Source organism: Arvicola amphibius, chromosome 3, assembly GCF_903992535.2.
Source record: "Arvicola amphibius chromosome 3, mArvAmp1.2, whole genome shotgun sequence".
NCBI classification, from domain to species: domain Eukaryota; kingdom Metazoa; phylum Chordata; class Mammalia; order Rodentia; family Cricetidae; genus Arvicola; species Arvicola amphibius.
The window spans coordinates 100,222,981-100,245,041 of NC_052049.1; the positions used below are offsets into that span (position 1 = coordinate 100,222,981).

At 45.2% G+C, this 22,061-nt stretch overlaps 1 protein-coding gene across 1 annotated transcript in view; it reads right to left on the bottom strand.

The window, feature by feature from the left end:
• Positions 1-1,599: 1,599 nt before the first annotated feature.
• Positions 1,600-22,061, bottom strand: part of Barx2 (BARX homeobox 2) — a 66,364-nt gene continuing 45,902 nt past the window's right edge. The window contains exons 2-4 of the mRNA XM_038321230.1: positions 13,902-14,205; positions 9,281-9,365; positions 1,600-1,869 (exon numbers count right to left, since the gene is read on the bottom strand). Coding sequence (XP_038177158.1) covers positions 1,600-1,869; positions 9,281-9,365; positions 13,902-14,205 — 659 coding nt within the window. The remainder of the gene's footprint in view (positions 1,870-9,280; positions 9,366-13,901; positions 14,206-22,061) is intronic.

Genomic DNA, 22,061 nt, shown 5'->3' on the forward strand with positions numbered 1-22,061 from the left:
GCTCTAGAAACTACAGGGAAACCCTGTCTCAAAAAACAAAAAAAAAGAAAGAAAGAAAAGAAAACAAAACAGGACACTCCATGAATAACAGGTGGGAGGACAAGGGAGAAACCAATACAAATGAGTTTTGACCTTTTATAGCATATAACTTAATTAGCTATTCGAAAGGTAAAACAGGGCCAGCCTGCAAAACAGTGAGTAGGTAAAGCCACTCACCTCCAAGCCTAATGACTTGAGTTCAGTCACCAGAATCCACATGGTGGAAGAACAGAACCGACTCCCACAGTTTTCCCTCTGGCCTCCACACACATACTGTGGCATGAGCATGCAACACACACACACACACACACACACACACACACACCGAGAGAGAGAGAGAGACAGAGAGAGAGAGACAGAGACAGAGACAGAGAGACAGAGAGACAGAGAGGGACAGAGAGAGACAGAGAGAGACAGAGACAGAGAGACAGAGAGAAACAGAGAGACACAGAGACAGAGAGAGACAGAGAGACAGAGACAGAGAAAGATATAAGCATGTATGTAGGCATTCACACACACATGCAAATAAAACATATTTTTAAAGGCCACAACAACTTTTAAAGTTGAAGTCCCAGATCTGCTGGCATGGGGCTGCTTCGTGGGGGCAGCCTAGCTGCTCAGCTTCCTGGCCTCGTGACCACAGCATCACTTCTGTGGCTCCTGTACTTTGGCGTTAGTGGTCTGGTCTAACCTTTTGCTTCATAGATGGGGAAAGGAAGGTCCAGGGTACCTGGCTACCGTCTTTTCATAGGACACTTCTCAAAATAATAAAGAAAGAAAAGAAAACAAGACAATCCTCTTGAAAGATGTATTTTTAATTAAAAAATAAAAGTTATCTTAACGTATCTGCATTTGCAGCTTCAGGATGGCAACTTAATGAGGCAGGAAAACCAAGGCTCGTAAGGGTTTTATCACCTGACCATCTTATAAAGGTACAAAGGCACACGCGTCTCCAAACAGGCAAGCAGGACTCAGAGATGTCCCTAGTAACTCACAACTCCCTCCAACTCCTTTCTTCTTCTTTTTCTTTTCTTTCTTTCTTTGCCTGCCTTCAACAGTCTCCCCCACCCCACCCTCCAAAAAGAACCCCAAAACATTCCATTCTCTTAAAACTACAGAAATAAGCGCTGAGTCAGCAAGGAGCCTGGACGGGCTTCCCAAGCGCTCCCACCTACCTCTCTCTGTGCCGCTGACTGGCTACCCAGAGGGAAGCAGGGAGGGAGAAGAGCAGCCCTCTCTGCAGGCCAGCCCAGCTTGTCACACTGACAGGCTGCTGTACTCAACCTCACAGCCATCACCCTAGCCTGGGCAAACAGCTCCAAGGCGCTAGCTCCCTTACTCAGGGGTATCTGTGGCTAACACAGCCTTGCAAGAAGGGCAAGACCCAAGGAAAACAAGTCTTCATCAAATGCTCAAGATGAAAATGCCGCTGGGAGGAGGTGGCCAGATGGCGCTCCTTCACCCACGCGAGTAGGCTTTCCCAGTCTTCTATCCTGAGTCTCCTTGCCTTCTCTCTCTTCCCTTTTCCCCAGTATCCCCCTTCCCCCAAAGAACTTTAGCTTAGCTTAATGGTGGGGGTTCAGAAGAAGCTTCTGGCAACTCCTGGGGCTGGTGAGGTGGCGGTTCTGACACCTCCAGGGGGACATGGCATGCTTTGGGCTCCTGGATATCACAGGGCTCCTTGTGTCCCTGCAAGGACTCCAGGTGCTCTTGGCTCTGGGCCTGGCTGTTCATCTTCTCTTCAGCTTCAATCTCCTCTGATGTGGGAATAGAGTTCTTCTTGGGACGCCCCTTAGGTTTTGTGGGTGCTTCTTGTCCACCTTTAAGAACCTATGTGGGATAAAGGGAGAGAGAAATTACTAAATCTAAGAAATCCCTTCAGCCTGCACCTTCCTGGTCCTGGTTCACACTCACACAGCATTGTGAGAGTCTCTCCCGCCAATAGCAAAGCCATAGGGTTTGACCACATGTATTTTAAGACCATCCCCTGAAGTCAGCTTCTTCCATGTTCAGTGGACTTTTAGGCATTATATACTTTGGCATTTAATACCCCAGTCATAGACACAGAAAAAAATCACCTTCTTTGGTGAGGAAAGCAATTAAACTTCAAATGCTAATGTGATAACTATCGAACTGATAGATCTGTAGCAAGCAAGAGAATAAACTCATTTTGTGTGAAGATGGAGCCTGGACAATCTGACAATTCAAGCTAAAAGCTTTAAAACATGAACCCCTTTAAAAAAGAAATTCCTCAGAATAAATTCTCAACACTCACCCATGTCTACAAAAAGGTTGATCTGCAAAACATAGTCAACCCAACATTGATTATAACAGCAAAAATTAGAGTGGGTACCCTAAATGTGAGATAATTACAGTCAATTCCAAAGAGAGATTTCTGATAACCAAAACAATTATTATAGAAGAGAGGCTCTGCTTGGGAAACATTATAAATATATTTTTATTAAAAACAAGCCATAATACAGCATAGTTCAATTTTGAGGATAGACAGCTTATACGCTGCCTTGTTTGCAGGATGGAGATCATGGATAATGTTTCGTTTCTTTATATTATGCTATTTTCTAAATTTTCACCAAGGATCATTCATAAGAATTTCTGTTATCAGAAGAAAAGGTGTAAAAAAAATATATCCTCCTGTCTTGTTGGAAAGAGGTAGCTGGCCACCGTAGCAAGAGATGCAACCACTAAATCCAGCCACTTTCCAGCTTTGTCTTTGGGAAACTTTTTAAGGAACCTCAGTCTCAGTTTCCTCACCTGTAAAATGGGGTTCATAGTACCTTCTACTACAGGGTGACTGGGAAGAACCCATTGTATACATGAGACACCAGGAAGGTGGCTGAATGGCAGCCTCTCCCTGAATTACATCTTTTGGAAGCCTACCTGCCCTACTCCCCTGAGTCAATCATATGCTCTCCCCATGTGCCGTATGAGAACTTTCATAAAAGCACCACCTCTGTATGCATATTTGCCGGCCCCTCCCACTGGCTCCCAGCACGCAGCAGGCCTTTGTCAGCTATTATGGACAGACCTTTCTCAATATACACTTCAGAAACTTGAAGAAAGATAAAAAAAAAAAAAAAAAAAAAAAGCTCAGCATAGTGACATACACCTGTGATCCCAGAATTTGGGAGGTAGAAGCAAGTGGATCATCTCTGATTATATAACAAGTTCAAGGCGAGCTGAGCTATGTAAGACCCTATCTTAAAATATAAATAGAACTTAGGGGGATGGGAGGTAGATATGAACAAAAAATACGATATATATGTGTGTGTGTATTCTTAAAGATTATACATATAATCTTTGTGTGTGTGTGTGTGTGTGTATCTTCCATCATTCCATCACCCCCAACAGCATTATAGGCTAGAAATGGAGCCTTCTACACATGGGCCTTTGGGGCCCATTCTAGATCAAACTGTAGAACATCTCTAATTTATCACTGTCTTCTCCATTTGCACAGAAGCACCTTAGGGGCAAATCTCTCCTGACACTTCAGCTGCCAGGACCTTTCTGTGTAGTCACTGGGTATCTACTGACCCTGTCTCTTTCTTCAAGGACAAAGAGGACCTTCTAAATCTCTCCTGACACCTCAGCTGCCAGGACCTTTCTGTGTAGTCTCTGGGTATCTATTGACACTGTCTGTCTCTTTCTTCAAGGACAGAAGAGGGCCTTCTTAGGCTAAACGTCAAGAATGAGTACAGCAACTTGCCAAACTTTAAGTTCTTATTAAAACAGGTTTGAGACATAATTTGCAAGCATGCTTCGTGTATTTGAACTACCCATTTCAACAATGTTTAGTATAATTGCCAACTTGGTCATCTATTGTTGCAAGGCAGTTTTAGAGCATTTTCCTCATCCTCAACAGAAACCTTATACCCGTTAGCACCAAATCCCCACTCCCCACAACATCTTTGCCTTGTGCCTTGGCAATCAGTAGTCTTCGTGTTTCCTTACAGATGAATCCGCTCTGGACAGTTCGTATAAACAGAATCATAACATGTTGTAGTGAAAATAATATTCACTTTCTGTCTGTATCAAAGTTTGGTTACTCCTACCTTTGGGCTCTGAGAATAATGCTGTTATGAACATGGGTGAACAAATATCTCTACAAGTTTCTGCTTTGATCTCTTTCAGGTCTATACCCAGACATGCAATTGCTACATCATATGTCAACTCTATGATTAACATTCTAGGGACTTTTTCTAAAGTAGCTGCACCATTGCGCATTCCGACCAGCAATGTGTGTAGATTTCAAGTCTCCACCTCCTCACCAATGTCTGTCATTACGCCTTCCTGATTATAGCCATCTTCACTAGAGTGAAGTGAGATCTCATTTGATTTGCATTTCCCTGATGTGAACAAGGTTGAGCACCTTTTTTGTGGGCTTATTGGCTATTTGTACATCTTTTCAAAATAAATTTTAAAATATAATTGCATCATTCCCCATTCCTTTCCTCCAACCCTTCTCATGTATCCCTCTCCACATTGGTCTCCTGCAAATTCATGGGCTTCTTTTCTTTTAATTGTTGATATACATTTTCTCTTAAGTATAGAAGTACATCTTTCTCAGTCTGTTTACTTCTTGTGTGTATACCATCTCAGGGTTGACCATGTGGAATGGGAAAACCATTTGTACATCTGCTTTAGAGGTAGGTCTGTTCAAATTGTCTCCTTAGAATACATCACAAGGGATGCTTTTTTAAAAAAAAAATCTAGACACATGTCCCTTATCAGATAAAATATTTGAAAAATTTGCTCCCATGCTAAGGGCTCTTTTTTCACTTCTTCCTCTCCCTCTATTGTTCTCGCTTCGTGACAGACCCTTCACAAAAGTTTTCATTTTCATAAAATCCAGCTTAGTTTTTCTGTGTTGACACTGCTTTTGTGTCTTATATCAGAAAGCCTTGTTCAGTCCTAAGTCAAAAATATTTACTTAGGTTTCCTTCTAAGGCTTTTTACTGTTTTAGCTCTTATGTAGATCTGTGATCTGTTTTGAGTTAGTTTTCATGTACAAAGGCCAGGATAATATGTATTCTCAACAAACACCTCTTTCCAGCTGCAATTCTTGGCTTATTTGAACCCGATTAGATAGCTCACATGGAGACATGAAGTAACCTTCAGCAAGGTATAGACATTAACAGGATTCACCTCTGGAGAGACGACACCCTTATATTCCTTTTTGGGTAAGTCACTATCTGATTTTGATGTCATCAGTGCTTTTGAAAGTGCCTGACTGTGCCAGGACGGAACCTACATGTTGAAAGCAGCTCCACCGGGTATGAAAGGGGTTATACAAAAAGCAGTTGCCCCATGCAGTAATCAAGTTAGAAAAGGGCAGGTCTAAGGAAGCCACCTAATTGGCAAAGGAAAGCCCGGCAATTAGAGGACACCACCCACACAGCTTGGATTTACCCCACCTGGCTGCTTTCCGACAGCATGGAAAAACAGTCAAAACAATCAAACCATTTTCTACATGGAATAGAACATTCCAGTGCAAGCAGTAATTAGAAGACAACTACCCTTCTGGCTGCTTTCCACATCGACCTCTGGCCCCTGCCTCCCAGCACACCTGAGACATGCAATTATCCCGCACCCGCCCTGCACCAGGACTGCGGACTCGCAGCACCCTGCAGCCCTCTCTGGGGGCTTCCTCACTGACTCCTAGAGACAGTCTGTTCCTTAGTCCAGACAGGCTAGGACTGGACATGAGGTCACATGCTTCTCTATCTCTCACAAAAACACCTAAAACAAGGTACTTCACTAACTGTGTCTGTCGGCCGTCCTCCTCTGAACTCTAAATTGGGGCATGTGACTGTCCTGTAACTGAGATTGTCAGGATGGGTCTATTGCTTTCTTCATGAGGTACCTAGATGGGATTTGGGCAGTCACCCCAGACAACAGAACAGGATGGCAGTATAGAAGTGTGAATCTGCCTTCCTTCCTCTTCCAATCAAGAAAGAATTGACAGAAAGGGCTTTCAGGGTCAAAGTGAGCCACTGACAGAGCTGGCCTTGAACCTAAGACCCCGAATCACTCAAATCTAACAGGCTGACTAGCAATTGATTCTGCTTAAATGTGCAATGAACACAAAGCACATACCACTATGTTTCCTGTTCATCTGCATTTACCCAACAGATGCTAGGCTTATGAACTCAGAATCTTGCTTCTCTCCCCCTTCCTCCCTCCAGCACAGTGGGGACCACAGAATCGATGACAGTTTCCGTGATGCCAGGAGAAAATGTATGGGTTCTCCTGCGCCAGTCTCTCCCAGGGTGTTACTGCTCACATTCCTGTTGCCCCAGCCTGAAGACCCAAGGCCTCAAACTGTGTCCCAGTGCCAAACTCTGACAGGGACCAACAACCCAGGATTCTCTCAACCAAAAGAGCAACTTGAGGGGCCCTGGAAGCCTTTGACTTTACCGATAGTAGTCTCCAAAGATTCCGGTTATCTGGAAACACGGGATTTTGCAGATAACAAGCAACAATAATGGCAGCTAATATCCCTTGTCTGTATCTTGTTTGGCAAGCGCTGTCCTATGTATTTTATAGATGTCACCCCAGTTTTAGTAACACTCTGAAGTAGATGTGAGGTTTTTACCAAGGAGACACACAAGAACCTGTCCAGGGTCATACAGGCAACAACTGGTAACAGTCTCACTGAACTGTTGACTCTCTCGAGACAATGCAAAAGCGAGACCAAAAATAATTTTTTTTAAAATTAAGAATAAATTTAAAAAAGCATGACAGTGTAGTCCACCCACATTCTGGCATGGGATTGGATCCTCTTTCGGAAGAAAGACCACTGAATAATAAGATGTTTTCAGGCAGATATGAATTATGTGGCGCCACAGAAATGGAATACAGGATAAGCACCCCATCTCATGTGCAAGATGAAATTTACTCAACCCGCTATAGGTTACAGATGCTGACCAGTCAAAACTCGTCAGAGATCCTATCTTGCTCTTGGCAGCTTTGTCCTTGGCAGCCTCAGGAGTGAGTCTGAGAATCAAATACTAATCTTTTTCCAGTTCCAATTAGGTTACTAGCCTTGAGACATCTTTATTACCCAATTATCTTTCTCTTCCCTCCTCAGTACCTGAAGAGATAGCCTTGAAAGAGTTTTTAGCCGGAAAAATCTGTGAAGCAATCTACAGCTCAACAATGCCTCGCTGTTTGGAGGGAGTCAGAACTCAGCACTCGCAATGGGATGCCAAGCCTTTGTGGCTCCCGCCATTTTGAAGGTCCTAAGCACCCCAAGCTTAGGTCTTCTGCCTGTAGTCCATCCTCCACCATCACTGGACACACGTCCATTCAGCCACTGAAAACAGCTTGATGGTGTCTCTCCCACAAAGCCCTCCCTTCTCTCCTGCTTCTGAAGCCTGTCATCCCCTCCTCTCTGGTGCCCTGGTTACTTTGTGTAACTTAGTTTTCAGGCCCTGGGTACTTTGTGTAACTTAGTTTTCAGGTCCGTGGCCCTGACTTGACTGAAAATATGTTTTTATCTTTTGTGTGTTTTGGTTAATATTTTACCTAGCATTGAAAGCATTAGGTTTCACGAAGTATTTCCAAACATGATTTGTTTGTGATGGCCTTCCCCCTATTCTTCACATCCTCTGCTTCCCCTTGTACTCTTCACCCCATCTTTCCTGCCCCTTCAATACTTTTTCTCCTCTCATGGTCCATTGGAGCTTCCTGACTCACACTCACAGCCACTGTATGGAAACACAAAGGGTCACAGAACATTTTTAAGGTTTCACAAGACAGATTCAGCTTGTCATTTTGTCCCTATTACCGGTTATAAATTAATTGGTCCATATGCTATTGCTAACATGAACTAGAAGCTCGGTTCTCTTCTCTCCTGAAGGGGCCTGGGGTTTGGTTTGCCTAGAACGTTCTCTGAGGTTAAGTCTGTAGAGTTACTTCCACTTTGATGTGTAGGGTTGAAAATCACCATCAACTACCCCAGCACTGTGCCAGCAGTACAGTGGCTGACGGAAAACAAGTGACGTCAGAGCCCAAGGCGCGCGTTGTCCCACGGGGACTGGGCGGTGCTGGCCCAGGGGACTGGTTGTCAGTTCGTTATTCAAATGACTCATGAGAAGATTGCTGATAACCAATTTAAACAATACTCTGCTACTCAGGAGACGTTGATTTCCATGATGGTGATTGATGGGGAAAGAGGTAGGTGGTGGAGCTTAAAAGGAAAAGAACCAAAGGGACCGGCCCCAAATGGGCAGGGAGGGGCATACACAGGAACGCAGCCCAGCGCCTCTCACTCCCAAACTTGGTTCCTTCAAAGAATGACAACCCCCTCCCTCCCAGTTTCCATAAGTAGAGCCTTATGGAATTTTTTGAATGATTCTATTTATCTGAACTTCACGTTCCTGCACTTTCAACTTCTGTCTGCAGCTGGCTTCTCATCGGAACCCTTTGGGGGCTCATCAACTCAAATGAAATAACCGGCCCTGGGTCATTCTGCACTCCCTTGCTGCTTCCTGGACCTTCTTCCTCCAGCTTCATAACAAATTCCCTTGGGAGCAGGAGTTATAGTTTACTGTCTTTCCCATGGCGCCTAGGCCAGGATGGCTAGCACAGGAACGGCAATGTTTGGGTGTCACGTGTGTTCACAGCATGATGTCAAAGACAAAATGTTCAGAGGTGCGACTTCGAGGCAGTGAGCACAGTGCAGGGGGGTGGGAGGGGCTCTGGCCTCATGGCGGGTTCATAAAATGATAGGTCACTGGAAGGTGGGAACTGGTTGAAGGGAGCATGCTTTGCTATAACCTGGCCTGGCCCAGCCCTGACATAGGTCTCTGAAATCAGAATTCCCAGAGAAAGAAGGACTTATCTTGCTACCCAGGCGACTATGACCAATTTTAAAGATTCCTGCATTTAGGGGCCTAAGTACAGAAACACATCTCTTTTTTATGACTGTCGCTATTGCTGGGAGGGGGCAGAGTTCTTTGGAAGCACCAGCAGGTGGGGTTCAGAAGAGCAGCTGAGAAGCTTGTAGGATTTCTTCTTTGATTTCTAGGAAAACTGAAAAAAAGAATCTCTCTCTGGCTAGGGGATGAGGTCAAGCTCAGTCTCCCTCCCAGCCAGCATGGTGGAAGACCTTCCTGTCTTAACAACCAAATTGCCACCAGTCCTCCCTGCCCTCCACAGCGCAGGGTGGGGTTCTTCCCAAAAGGATGGGCTCGGGGCTCGACTCCCCGTCCTCTCTTACCATCTTCTTCCATTTCATCCTGCGGTTCTGATACCAAGTCTTCACTTGTAGCTGAGTGAGTCCCAGAGACTGGGCCAAGTCCAACCTAGAAGGCGTGAGACACAAAGGAAGCGTGAGGGAGAGAAGAGGGAACAAGAAAGGAGGGGTCATACTGGCTAGCCCCAGACACTGGCTTCTGAATCTCAAACTGTCATCTGGACATCTGAGCCTTCAGTCTTAAACCTGACCCTCTGTAAACCGTGGATTCTGATCCCCAAGCACGGGAAATAAAAAGTAGAGCTATACTCCTGTGGGAATTCCACACATCAGTCCAGATCCACCTCCAGCAAGCCCCCCAGCTCCCATGACCCCTCATATTCAGCGGTCCCCCAATGGACCATGTTGTCAGCTCTCTTCAGAGAACACGTTACTTCAGCCTCCCCAGCTCAAGACCAAGTCTTTCACTTTACGTTCACAGAAGTACCTACTACGACATTGCTAAATACAGAAGCAGGGTTCAGAGATTTTTGCATCGCCTTGAGTATATGGTTATGTGCGTGCATGTTTGGGTGTGATGTATGGACACCCGAAGATGTCAGGCTTCCTCTTCCATCACACTCCTTGCTTTATTGAGACAGGGTACCTTGCTGAACCCAGAGTTCTCCCATTGCCCTGGGCACCCCCTGTTTCTTCCTACTAAATGCTGGGATTATAGGAAGTAGTCGCACCTGTCTGACTTGGATGTGGGTTCTGGGACTATGAACTCTTCCTCACACCTGTGGAGCAAGTGGCTCATCCCCTGAGCCATCTCGTTGGCCCCAGGAACTTACTGGAGCTGCCCTAAATTGTTATAATGATTGGAACAGAAAGTCACAAAGAGTCCAGTGAAGCATCGAACCCACAGTCCCTCCTGCCTTCTATGCTCATCGTGTCCCTGCTTCTCTCTGTGGCCTTTGGAAAGGCCCCAACAGCAAAGCCATTGCCACAGAGTGTGCAGTGGGAGGTAATTCCAACAGCACAGCAACCGCTCCCAGAGCACAACAGCATCCCAGACACACACTAAGCCCCTGCCTAGCGCTATCGATTTATTATTCTGAAGTGGGTGTAGTTATTCCCATCTTACAGGTAAAAGATTTAAAGCTTAGAGAGAGATTAGGATTTCTCAACAATAGAACCAAACTCTTCTTGACACTTGACTTTCTTTTAAATAAAGTTTATCGGGAACACAGATAAGTTTGTTTGCTTTCATATTGCTTATGGCTACCTCTGTGCTCCATCAGAAGACTTGATTGAGTAACTACGACAGACCATGTGTCCCCAAAAGCCTGAAATAAACAGTCTTCTGGCTCTGATTTTACTGACTCCTGGATCCTGGAGAGAGAATGAAATCCACCTATGGCTGACTTATATGCCATCTTCTGTGAGGGCCACCTTCTGTGTGAGGACCACCTTCTGTGTGAGGGCCACCTTCTGTGAGGGCCACCTTCTGTGAGGGCCACCTTCTGTGAGGGCCACCTTCTGTGAGGGCCGCCTTCTGTGTGAGGGCCACCTTCTGTGAGGGTTAACCTCATAACACTTCTCTACAAAGCAGAACTGCCAAGGAGACACAGAGATGCCACCACCTGAGGGCACAGCCAGCACTCCCAGGGAGCACATGGAGGAAGGGGCAATTCGTCAGGTTCCTACCCTTAGTCCTCAAGGCTGCAGCCAGGGACCTTTGTGGTTCCCCGGGCACCATGTGGAGAGATGTGAGATCTGAGAGAACATGAGCCGCCTGCCTGCAAGCTCCCTGGAACACCAACCCTGCTCAGCGAAGCAGTTCAGACTTGTACATCAGCCTGAGCAGTGACCATCGCTGCTTGAAGGCTCCCAGGTTTCTGAGAATTGCCATTTGCAGACCTAGGGCCGCTATTTCTTGCAAGCCTGCACAGGCTCAAAAACCCAAGCCACAGGCAGTCCAGGTGTGTTGCCTCAGCTGCAGCTTTCTCTACCTGAGGAGATCTAGCATTGGCAGGAACTCTGACCCTGGTATCAGCCAACTCTTGGTGTTCACAGGCATGACTCCCAGGACCTCTGAATAAGGTATATTAATTAAGCCTCTAATAATAATTTTAAAAATAGAATCTGCCTTCAAAGGAATGCTGATCCTGTCTTAAAACTACATCCACACATACCTACCTGGTCATCCCTGCAGAGGGGCTACTGGCAGCCTAGCGTTTGACAACTGACAAAAGCAATAAGTTCCCAGTGCCAACAGCACTTAGCTCTTCCCATTAATGAAGGGCTATGCCCTAAGCAGTCATTCCTATGAACCAGCAACCCAGGGGGGGCGCCACAGTTCTGGTCCCGAGGGTCCTAAGGGTCTCTCGGGCTCCTGCAGGGTTTTCCTGAGCCTGGTTCACCTGAGGCCATCAGGTGCATTAGTCAGTGGAAGGTTCATAGTTCTGCCCCGGCATTAGCAAATGCTGTTAGCTCACTTGGGAAAAATGCATCCCTGACTCACACTGGCTGCGGAAACATCTCGCTGTCATCGGCTTTCTCTCGTTACCTGCCACCGCTACAAATTCTCACTTCCCTGCGTATTCACTCAAATGGGTCACCTAGGAAACTGCGGAAACAAACACGGAGGAGGAGGAGGGCAGGAGCTGTGGGAGGAGGGAGTGCTCATGGCTCCGGTCACGTAGGGAGGCAGGGAACATAGGAGAGGGAGGGCGGGCAGGCGGGTTGAGGCGTCAGCCTCAATGCCAGCCAGATGGTATCCTCCTCCCTAGGCAAGTGAATCACTTCTGTGTGGGTCACCTGAGAGATGCCGGGGCAAGTATCAGGAAGCCCCAACAGATTTATTAAGAACTAACATTTCTAAATGTTTTGAAGTTCTCTGGCTTCTGAGCAATAAACCTAACTTTTTTTTCCATCCTTTCTGAAGGCTCTTAGATACTCAACCCTACGTCTATAATGATGGCCGCTCCACCTGTTTCCACATGAAGTTAGTTACCTGCTACCTGGGGATCACATGGATTAATTCTCTAATCTACAGACCCGACTCACCAACTGCGACTCGCAGTGTGAATGTTCAAGGCAAAGGTCACTTTCCCCATCAATCCCAGCCTGCCCTGGCCTTTCAGCTTCCGTGAATAGCATCCTTGTTTCTTAGTGGCCCAACTCATTCAGGAACCACAGGGTGCTCAACTTCCACCCTTCTCCCTCATCCAGGCTCAGTGCTGCCCATTCAATTTTCAAGCATCCCCCAATCCTCTCTATTCCCAGTATGACATCCAGCAGCCATCCCTAGATTCTTCCATAGCAGGCTTCTCTGTCCCACCAATTACCAGCTACTAAAGCTATGATCCTAAAACGTAAATCTGGCTCTTAGGGATCAGTGACTGCCTCAACTGCAAAACCTTGCTCTTCAGCCAGGCACCTGAGGTCTTTCTTATCCTATTCACACCCATGCTTATAGTTCCTACAACGTGCCCAGGGAGACAAGAGTCTAAGCCTTTTAAGGGCATCCCCTCCTATGTAGGATGCTTTGTCTCTCCTGGAACCAAAGCTCTTCTTATAGGTTTCCCTGCCACACTTAGCAGTATCTGTGGGTTTCTATGGCAGCATCTGCCACTGGTACTAGCTTGCTATGCTAGAGCAATTGCAGTTATTCTTCCCCCGCGGAGTCCTTCAAAGCAGAGCTCCGTGTACTGCTTCCTGGACCCCTGCCAGGCCACTTTGCCAGCACCCAAGAGACCCTCGGCAAGGAGCTGGCTTGTGGAACCAGGAGACATATTCCCGGAAGGGAGGATGTGCACTTCCATCTTATTTTCTAAACAAGTCCTAAATAACTTCAGGCGTTCATTTACATTTACCCCCCACCCCCGTTCGCTCATAGGACTGGGGTCAACTGAATAGACACAAAGCAGTTAGCAAAAAAAATGATTTTTAAAAAGGCTTGGAAAAGTCCCCCAATAAATAGTCTCATCCCTAAGCTTAACCATCTCAGGATGAGATAAGGCAGGAAGGCGAGAGATGCCGCTCAGTGTATTTTGTACTTAAGACACTAAAGACAGAGGGTGAGGCCTCTCCAGAGAGCAAGGGTTACAATCACCCCCCCATGACCTGCAAAGGGGTCGAAAGAGGAGACTTCACTCCCGCTCCACAGCGATCTCTGCTTTCAGTTCTGCTAGGACACACTATGGAGTCAGAAACCTCACCTGGACCAATCCTGGCCTCTCCCAGCCAAGGCCAAGCCAGCAAGCTGAGTCCCCCAGGTGTCAAGACGGGGAGCAAGGACTGAAGTCACAGCCTGGTGGCCAGGTCTAGACCCCCTGCACAAGATGTTAGAGGACGAAGGCTTTAAACCCCAGCTAGCTTCCTGGCAGAGAGCCTGGGCAACTATTTGCTGAGCTTTCCCTAGCTTGTAACACTGAAGAGGTTTGTCTAATGCGTAGAAGAGACAGAGAAGAGATTACATTCAGGCTCTGAGCACTAGATTCAGATGGCCGCCTCTTCTAATGCAAAGTTGACATGACGTGAGCAAAGGAATAAAGTCTGGACCAAGAGTGGAAACCAGAATGGAAAGTGCCCTTTGTGAATCCACACCCCACAGAGAGCAAACCGCTTCTCCAGGCTGGTACCTTCCTTATGCCCTCACCTGTCTGGAGTAGACAGGTATTTCTGTTTCTGAAATTTCTTCTCCAGGCCCATGAGCTGCAGCTCCGTGAAGATGGTACGACTCCTGCGTGGTTTCTTCTGCCGCTGTGTGGGTTGCTCTGTCTCAGACTCGCTGCTGGCTAGTGCCTCACCACCAGGGGTCTCGGTGGCGGCAGCCTCAGTGGCGACTGGATGGCGGGATAACACTGGGGTGATTCCTGGGCCGGTGGGAACCAGATGGGAGATGACTGTGGGTTGTCGGGTGATCACAGAGAGGAGGGGATACGCCCTTAAGGAAGGAGAGCCTGGAAAACAAAGAGTCGTGTCACCACAGAGCGCAGGAGAGACCCGAGACGAGGAATCCCAAGAGAACCCCTTGCTAAGACCTCATGAATGCAGGGCCTCTTGATCATTAGAAGGTTCCAGCAGAGCAAGCAAATTGAAGAGAAAAGCAACTCAAGACCCCAAACTGCAGGGTGGGCCAACTATATGGAGCCTTGCTCCAGCTTGGTGTGGGAGGCCATTTGTGCCCCCACTTAGCCAAAAAAGGTTCTTGTAAGTCCTCTCATTTAAATAACTCCCTTTCCCACTGTGAACGCCTAAATTCTGCTTTCAGGGATATAGATCAATGGAACCGTGCAAATAAAAAGCAGTAGCCAAGAGGCTAGAAACATGTACTTCTAAATTCCAATAACAGACCTGTAATATGCAAATTTCCTAAACAAACAAACAAAAAACTTCTATAGTCATGGTCCGCTTATGAAATCACAGAGTCAAAACCTCTGTGCCTTGACTCATAACGACATCAGAGCAAGGGGATGCTTAATAATTACCCTGCTCAACTCCCTCATTTCAGGGCAAACTGGTCTAGAACAGTTAAGTGACCTGCCTAAGACAACATAACCAGGAAAAGCAGATCAAGAAGACAAACCACAGTCTTCTGGCTTCAGGTTCAGGGCTCTTAGCATCAGGTCATGAATCACATGTTTACAAGGGGGAACCAACAGATGCTTAACTCACATAAAAACTTGGCTGGATTATGACTAGTTACCAGCAGCACTGTAGAAGGAGGGGTCTTAGACCGGAACTTTCTAGGGTTCATTAACAATGTCTGCCACAGGCAGGTGGTGGGTGCAAGCGTTCAGGGACATATGTACTGGTTCGACACTGCTTCTTAGGGATTCCAAAGCAAAAGTGCTTTTGTGCAGCTAGCAATCTAAGTCTGTAAAGTGCACATGACAGTGCCCGCTTTACTCTCCCCATTTAATAGGACGTGTTCTAAAGCGTCTGGACTATCGCCTATGAATCTCACTTTTTCTCTCTGACCTGTTTCATCATCTAGATAATCAGAGTAGCTAACTTCAGAGAACTCTTCAGTTCTGACATACTGATACCACCCAAGAATCTCTCGTCCCACATTTGACAGCTGATGAAAACAGAGAAGACTGGGGTTTGCCCTTTGAACCTCAGTGCATCCCTGCCGGCAGCCACAAGGCAGAGCAAGCGAGAATCAAGCAGCATTCACACTAGTCCTGGGCTGAAACCAACTACATCACAGAAGCCCCCGGGTGCTGCTGTGAACCGGCTCTCCTCTGGCTTGGCATTGCTCTTTGTATTCATTCCTGTGCCTGTGTTCTGGACGCCAGACCGAGTCATTAAAACAGATAACTGTGCTTGTTCTTTGAGTATGCTCTAGTGAAGCCCAGCAGAAACCGCAAGGCTGTTAAGTAACAGTAAATCACCCAGTGCAACAACTTTCACGAACCCTAAAGCCAACTCCAACACTTGAGGTTTTGTGTTGTGGATTCGTTTTAAGAAAAAAAATCAGGGCTGGAACAATGGCCCAGTGGGTAAGAACACTTGTGTTCTTCCCGAGGGCCTGAGTTTGGTTCCCAGCACCTTTGACAGGCAGAACACACCTGTCTGTCACTCCAGTTTCAGGGGATCCTAGGCCTCTGGCCTCACTTGCACACACTCACACACTGATATATGAAAATAATAAATGTTAATTTAAGAAAAAATTTACCTAGAAATAGTACTTTATAGGAAGAAAACCAAGATCTCGGGAGCAGACTTTTGACATATCAGCATACACCAGAAACAACTCTACACAGGAAAGTCTGTGGAAGCTTCTGCAAAGACAAATGTTTCTCATCTCAAATCACTTTCTTTCACACTTTATTCTTCTTTGGGAAGTGAGTTTCAGATCTAGGAATTCAAGAGTTTACCAGCTAGGAAATGGAAAATACCTGCTTTCAAGTCCAGGTTTTTATTACTCATCTCATTTGTAAAGGAGCTGACCTTTTTTTTTTTTTTTTTTTTTTGATAAAGTGGCATAATATGTTGTGTTGACTAAATGTGGAATAGCAGGTACCAATATACTGTTGCTGGGAATACAAAAGAGGAAAAGGCATTTTACAGTCCCATCATCAATGTCTACCAAGTCACTAACAGAAAACTCCATATGAGTTCTACTGTCCAGGTTGTGTGTGCCAACATATCCACTAGTAGTGGAAAGGGGGCGCAATCCACAGACCTATTGACAGGACAATGAACTTGGTTCTATTTGTAGTGTGGGCTATCTGTATGATCTGATAAATACATAGAGGGATGGATAAACTAATGATCCAAATGCATTATTAAGTGAGAAAGATATAGTATAAGATTTGTGTCATCAGAAAAGCTGTGTGACCACTGTTACAAATGCATCTTTTTTGAAAACCAAAAAGCAATTTTCCTCATGAATAACAATAGCAACCTCCACGGGAAAGAAGGAAGTAAAATAGAATAGGAAGGAATCTATTGGTATTGATCTCATCGAGTATGAGATTTTCCCAGAATACTCTTTGAGCATGGACGATGGGCCACACCTGTCCAAAAGCTGGAGCTACAGCTATGAATCAAAGTTCCACCTTCATGGTGTTTACATCTTGGTAGAGGAGGTAAGCAGAAAGCAAGCAATAGACTCAACCTATGTGTCATGACCCCTTTGGGGGCCGACTGCTTCACAGGGGTCACATATCAAATATCCTGCATATAAGATATTTATTTACATTGTGATTCATAACAGTAGCAGATTTACAGTTATGAAGTGAGAATGAAAATAATCACATGGTTGGGTTCACCACAACGTAAGGAACTGTATTAAAGGGTCACAGCATGAGGAAGGTTGAGAACCACTGCCCTAGAGGCAACATCTGTGACCATGGTACAATCCAATACTGGGTATATTTCACTGATAGTGTGAAAGGGTCTGGTGGACAGCGTCAGGTGACATCTAGGCTCTTTTGTCTTAGCAAATGGAGGGACGGCACTGAACTTCACCTCAATGGGAAAGCCTAGGCAAAGAGGGTGGGTGGGGAAGCCAAGACTCCTGTGGTAGACAAGTAGCTGCCGGCCATCTCTGATGTGTTGAGGAGGCAGTGGGGTCAAGCAGTCTGGAGTTCAGGGAAGCAGGAGGCAGGAGGAGCTTTGACTAGTGAAGTGTATGTGGCGTTTTCAGCCACGACCTGAGTGAGATCACCCAGGGAGTGAGTAGAAGAAGAAAATAAGAGAGCCAAGGACTGAGCCCAACGTCTGAGGTCATGAGGAGGGAGAGATGCCAGCCCCAGACAGCTAGGAAAGGATGAAGAAACAGAAAGCCAGCCCCCGTGATGTTCCGGTACCCAGATGATACTTCTGCTGTGTGTACACTCTGCCACATAGTTGTGTTATTTTTGTAAGTTTTAAAAAGGCAGAATTCAATTAAATGAGCCTTAATTTCCATTCTCATTCTAAAGTGTGCTATATTTTCAGTCTTTCTTGAGCTTCTAAGGAGCTGGGCAAAGATAACTGGAGTATAAACCGTGTTTGTTTGTGGACATTATTGGAAAGCCAACTGGGTGTCCTCTAGGGAAAAAGGACTCTTCATCACATCAAGCATCTACAGAACTTTTTTCTTCACGCTGGAAGATGCTTGAGTTCTAGGCTGGATTATTTTCTTTTTTTTAGAATAAATTTTACTAAGTGTGAAAATAAAGGATTTTTCTACAGTGAAAAAGAAAACAGCCTTGGGGCCGGGGGAAACCCATGCTTACTGAATTATTTAAAAGTTTACTCAAAATAGACCATAGATCCCAAACACACAGACAAGTCTCATGGCTTTGGAGTAGGCTGAGAATTCTTAGTAGTGGCACCAAAAATACAATGCATTTTAAAACGGAAAAAAAAAGTTATCTCCGTCAAAATTAAATCTTTCATATACAGCATGTTTTTTCATATGTGGAATCTAGATCTAAATTGTGTTTGTGTGTGTGTGTGTACGTGTGCACATGCGTGTGTGTGGTGCGAGGTGGGAGAGGAAAAAGAATAGAAAGAGGCAAAAGAGATCTCAAGGGATTTCGAGACGAGTAGCGGAATACGTTGACACGGGAGTAGAGACTGTGTGGGGAGAGAGAGGGCTAGGAAGCGGGGAGGCCAGGGGGATGGGAGAGTGTGATGAAAGAAGGGGATGCCCGAAAACAAAGTATCGTGACACACCTGTGTGAACATTTCACAGTGACATGCGCTACTTTGTGTTCTAACTTTTGCCATGCAAAAGATACTATTAAGGAAAGGAAAAGGCCTGCCACAGATTGATGAGGAGGGGGGATATGTATCACAACTGATAAATGATTTGTATATAGAGTATATTAAAGATTTCCATTTAAAAATGATTTTAAAAAATGATGAAAATTAGGCAAAGTATGGTGTAATCCCTCATAATCTCTGTAATCCCAACATCAGGGAGGCTGAGTCAAGAAGTATGCAAATTCGAGGCCAGCCTGGGCTAGACAGCGACAACTCGCCATACATATTTTAAGTATACTTTTTAAAGACACAGATTTGAAGTTTTATGTAAAAACATACCATCCAAGGTGATTAGGATGATTAGTCACTATGAAGATGCGAACTATAACCTGAAATTTTACCATACAGGGCTAGAAATGTCCCCAACTTTTTACGAGCCGCTAGAATCGAGGGCTGACAAGGAGCAACTGGACTCTGATGCGCTGCTGAATCTTCAGTTTCTTCCGAAGTCAAACACACAGACTCTGTATGAGCCAACAAAGCAAGCTCCTAGGTGTTGATCCAAGTGAGAAGAGCACCCAAAACCTACAAGCCAACGCTTACAACAGCGAATTAGTAATTGCCCAACACTGGACACAAGCCAAGTGCCCCTTAGCTAGAGCAGGGTAAATAAACCAGAATTCACAATGGATACTCTATACCGCTCAGAAAGAAGAGAGAACACTTCACATGCACAGAGCACAGGGTTCTAAGTAAAGCACTAAGTGCTGCCTGGGTCCATCCCTGATGTTCTGGGCTCTGCGTGGCTGTGACTGAGGGACACCGCCAGAAGTGGGAGAGGGTGGTGCTGACTACAGAGGACACAGTGCCGGGGAGCCGAGGGGGGATGACACGGCTTTGCGTTTGAATACAACAGTAGTTATGACAGTTTCTTTTCACCAGAACTCATATCCATATAGTAATGAAATTTTTCAGAACACAAACTTAAAAAAAAAAAAAGAAATGGAAAACAGCTCAGGGTTTTGTTGTTGTTGTTGTTGTTGTTGTTGTTTGTTTTGTTTTAGGAAACTTTCACTTCCATATATTTGTATTAAGATGCCATGGATCTGTATATAGGGTCTGACCTTCCACCCCCCACCCCCGCCCACGGGTTCTGGGGATTGAGGCTGGAGCCTCACATGAGCTAGGCAAGCATTCTGTCACTAACTAACATGCCTATCTTTTAAGAAGTTTTGTTTGGGCTGCAGAAATATCTTGGCTACTAAAGGCTAAGCTCAAATTCAAAAATATATTTTAAAATAAATATTGCTTATTTGGTTGTTGTTGCTATTGCTCTAGTTTTTCGAGAGAGAGTCTCATACATCCCATGCAATCAATCCTTAAAGTCTCTATGCAGCTGGAGATAACCATCACCCTCTGCCTCCATCTTCCAAGTGCGGGGATTATGTGGGGACACCACTGTACCTGGCTGTTAGGAGTATCTTAACCATTCTGTTTCTATCACAAATGAACACACATGATTTTAAAAGAAATTCAAATCAATTCAGGAGCCTCTAAGGTAGAAGACACCTCCTCACTGTTTGTGACACCAAGTCTCTAAGATAAATGCTGTCGTGTGCATGCAAACACGTGTGGATCAAATCTAGTGATGTGCGCGAACTCAGAAATGCAGAGCTGTGAGGGGCGGTTCCTTTGGAACAGTTCTAACACCATAATACCGGGCTTTTCAACAGTTTAAAATGTCAGGTTTAAGGTTTAGAAAATGACCCCCCAAAAAAAGAAGCTGGGAATTTTTGTTCATCAGAATTCTGGGAGCCTGCAAGGGAATTCCCATAACCAGAATCCTGGGACTCTTGCTTCCTAGAAAAGCTGCCAGACTGGGGAAGGAACTGCCCTTCCCAAGGTGTCCCCTACACAGGAGTCACACAGAGAATACAAGATAGGGGAAGGAAGAAGGGAAGGCTAAGAGGGGAGAAGAGTGGGGAACACATTTTAGAGTGTGTTGGGAATGTGCAACTTAGATGAAAGTGGAGGCTACAAAGAGATAATTCTGGAAAGAGTATTAACCAAGAGGTGTACTATAGAATATCTTGCTGTATTACAGGGTCTCTTGCTATGTAGCCCAGGCTAGCTATGAACCCAAGGGCCTTCTGCTTTGTATATATCACTATGTCTGGCTCCATGCCAAGCACAAAACAGACTTCTACTGTCTTTGAATGTAATTCTACACATACAGTGTACCACTTAAGGCCCTAAAGGTGGTTGGTTAATATTTTGTATATGCCAGTCTGATTCTGAAGTCTGTTCTACTGAGCAATTTCACTTTGACTATTACTAGACATGGTGGCACACTCCTGGCACTCTGACAGCAGAAGTAGGTGGATCTCTATGAGTTCAAGGCCAGCCTGGCATACATAACAAGCCCTAAGGCAGAGAGACCCTGTCTCAAACAACAACAAATTCATTTTAACTTTAAAATGTGTCTTAGCATATTTTGTTATTAGATAGAACAAGTTCTCCTTTATTCTGTTCATAAATCTCTTGACTGTTTTCATTAATTATTTGTCTAATTAAACTTTACCATCAACTTGTTGGTCTCTTTGAAGAAACAACACACACACACACACACATACACACAAGTGAAGAAGCAAATACTATTAATACTCTTGTAAAATTATGTTTCTCTCTCTCTCTCTCTCTCTCTCTCTCTCTCTCTCTCTCTCTCTCTCACCTGGTGGGGCACAGTACTTTAAGGAATATCAGAATCTCCCAAATCTATAGTATCAAGAATCTTAACTGAATGTTCTAATGCAAATTCAGTGACAAAAATTACATCCTGCTACCCCCAGAGAGCACTTCTGAGGTTGGGGACACACACACATGAAGGACCACTACCATGACAAATAGAGTCGCAGTGAACTCAGGGTCATGGGTACTTGGTGTGTATCTCTAAGGTTTAGAAGAGACAAGCATGACTGGGATAAGAGCTGGTGGGTAGTGTGTGTGCATCAAAGCCCTGAGTCTCTTGAAGGGTAAATCCATACACAGTAAAGGGAGGCGAAGTATGAGCGAGTCAGCTGCTCCTGTCTTTTCTTGTACGACCTGATTTTCATCAAAATAACTCTGCTCAGAGCTTCAGTTTCATAAGCCAGTTGCATCAACATTTATAAGTATGATCAAAGTGCTGAGATGGTTTGGTCAATGTGCCTACATTTTACCTAAAAGTGGGGGGAATTTACAAATTAATACATAATTCCTAGAAATTATCACGAAGAATGTTGACTGAAGACAGCTGCCAGGCTAGCCTGGATCATTCACAGACACTTGTGAAACTCAGGCAGTTATCTGCCTGAGAGGGAGTGATGACTATAACTGCCCGGACACCCCATTTCAACAAATTTGCTCTCAGTTGACAAAAGGCGTGTAAACATGACCACACTCGATGCATTTTCTAATAGTTTTTTTCTCCAACTTAAACAGTGTTTCCCTGTGTGTGTGTGCCATACCTAGAAACACTTCCTTTGCCAAATGTTCGGCCTTTCTAAGACTCTGCCTTTGATTTTAAAACCTAAGTATATTAGTGGTTGACCAACTAGTTAGAGGAGATGAGCTA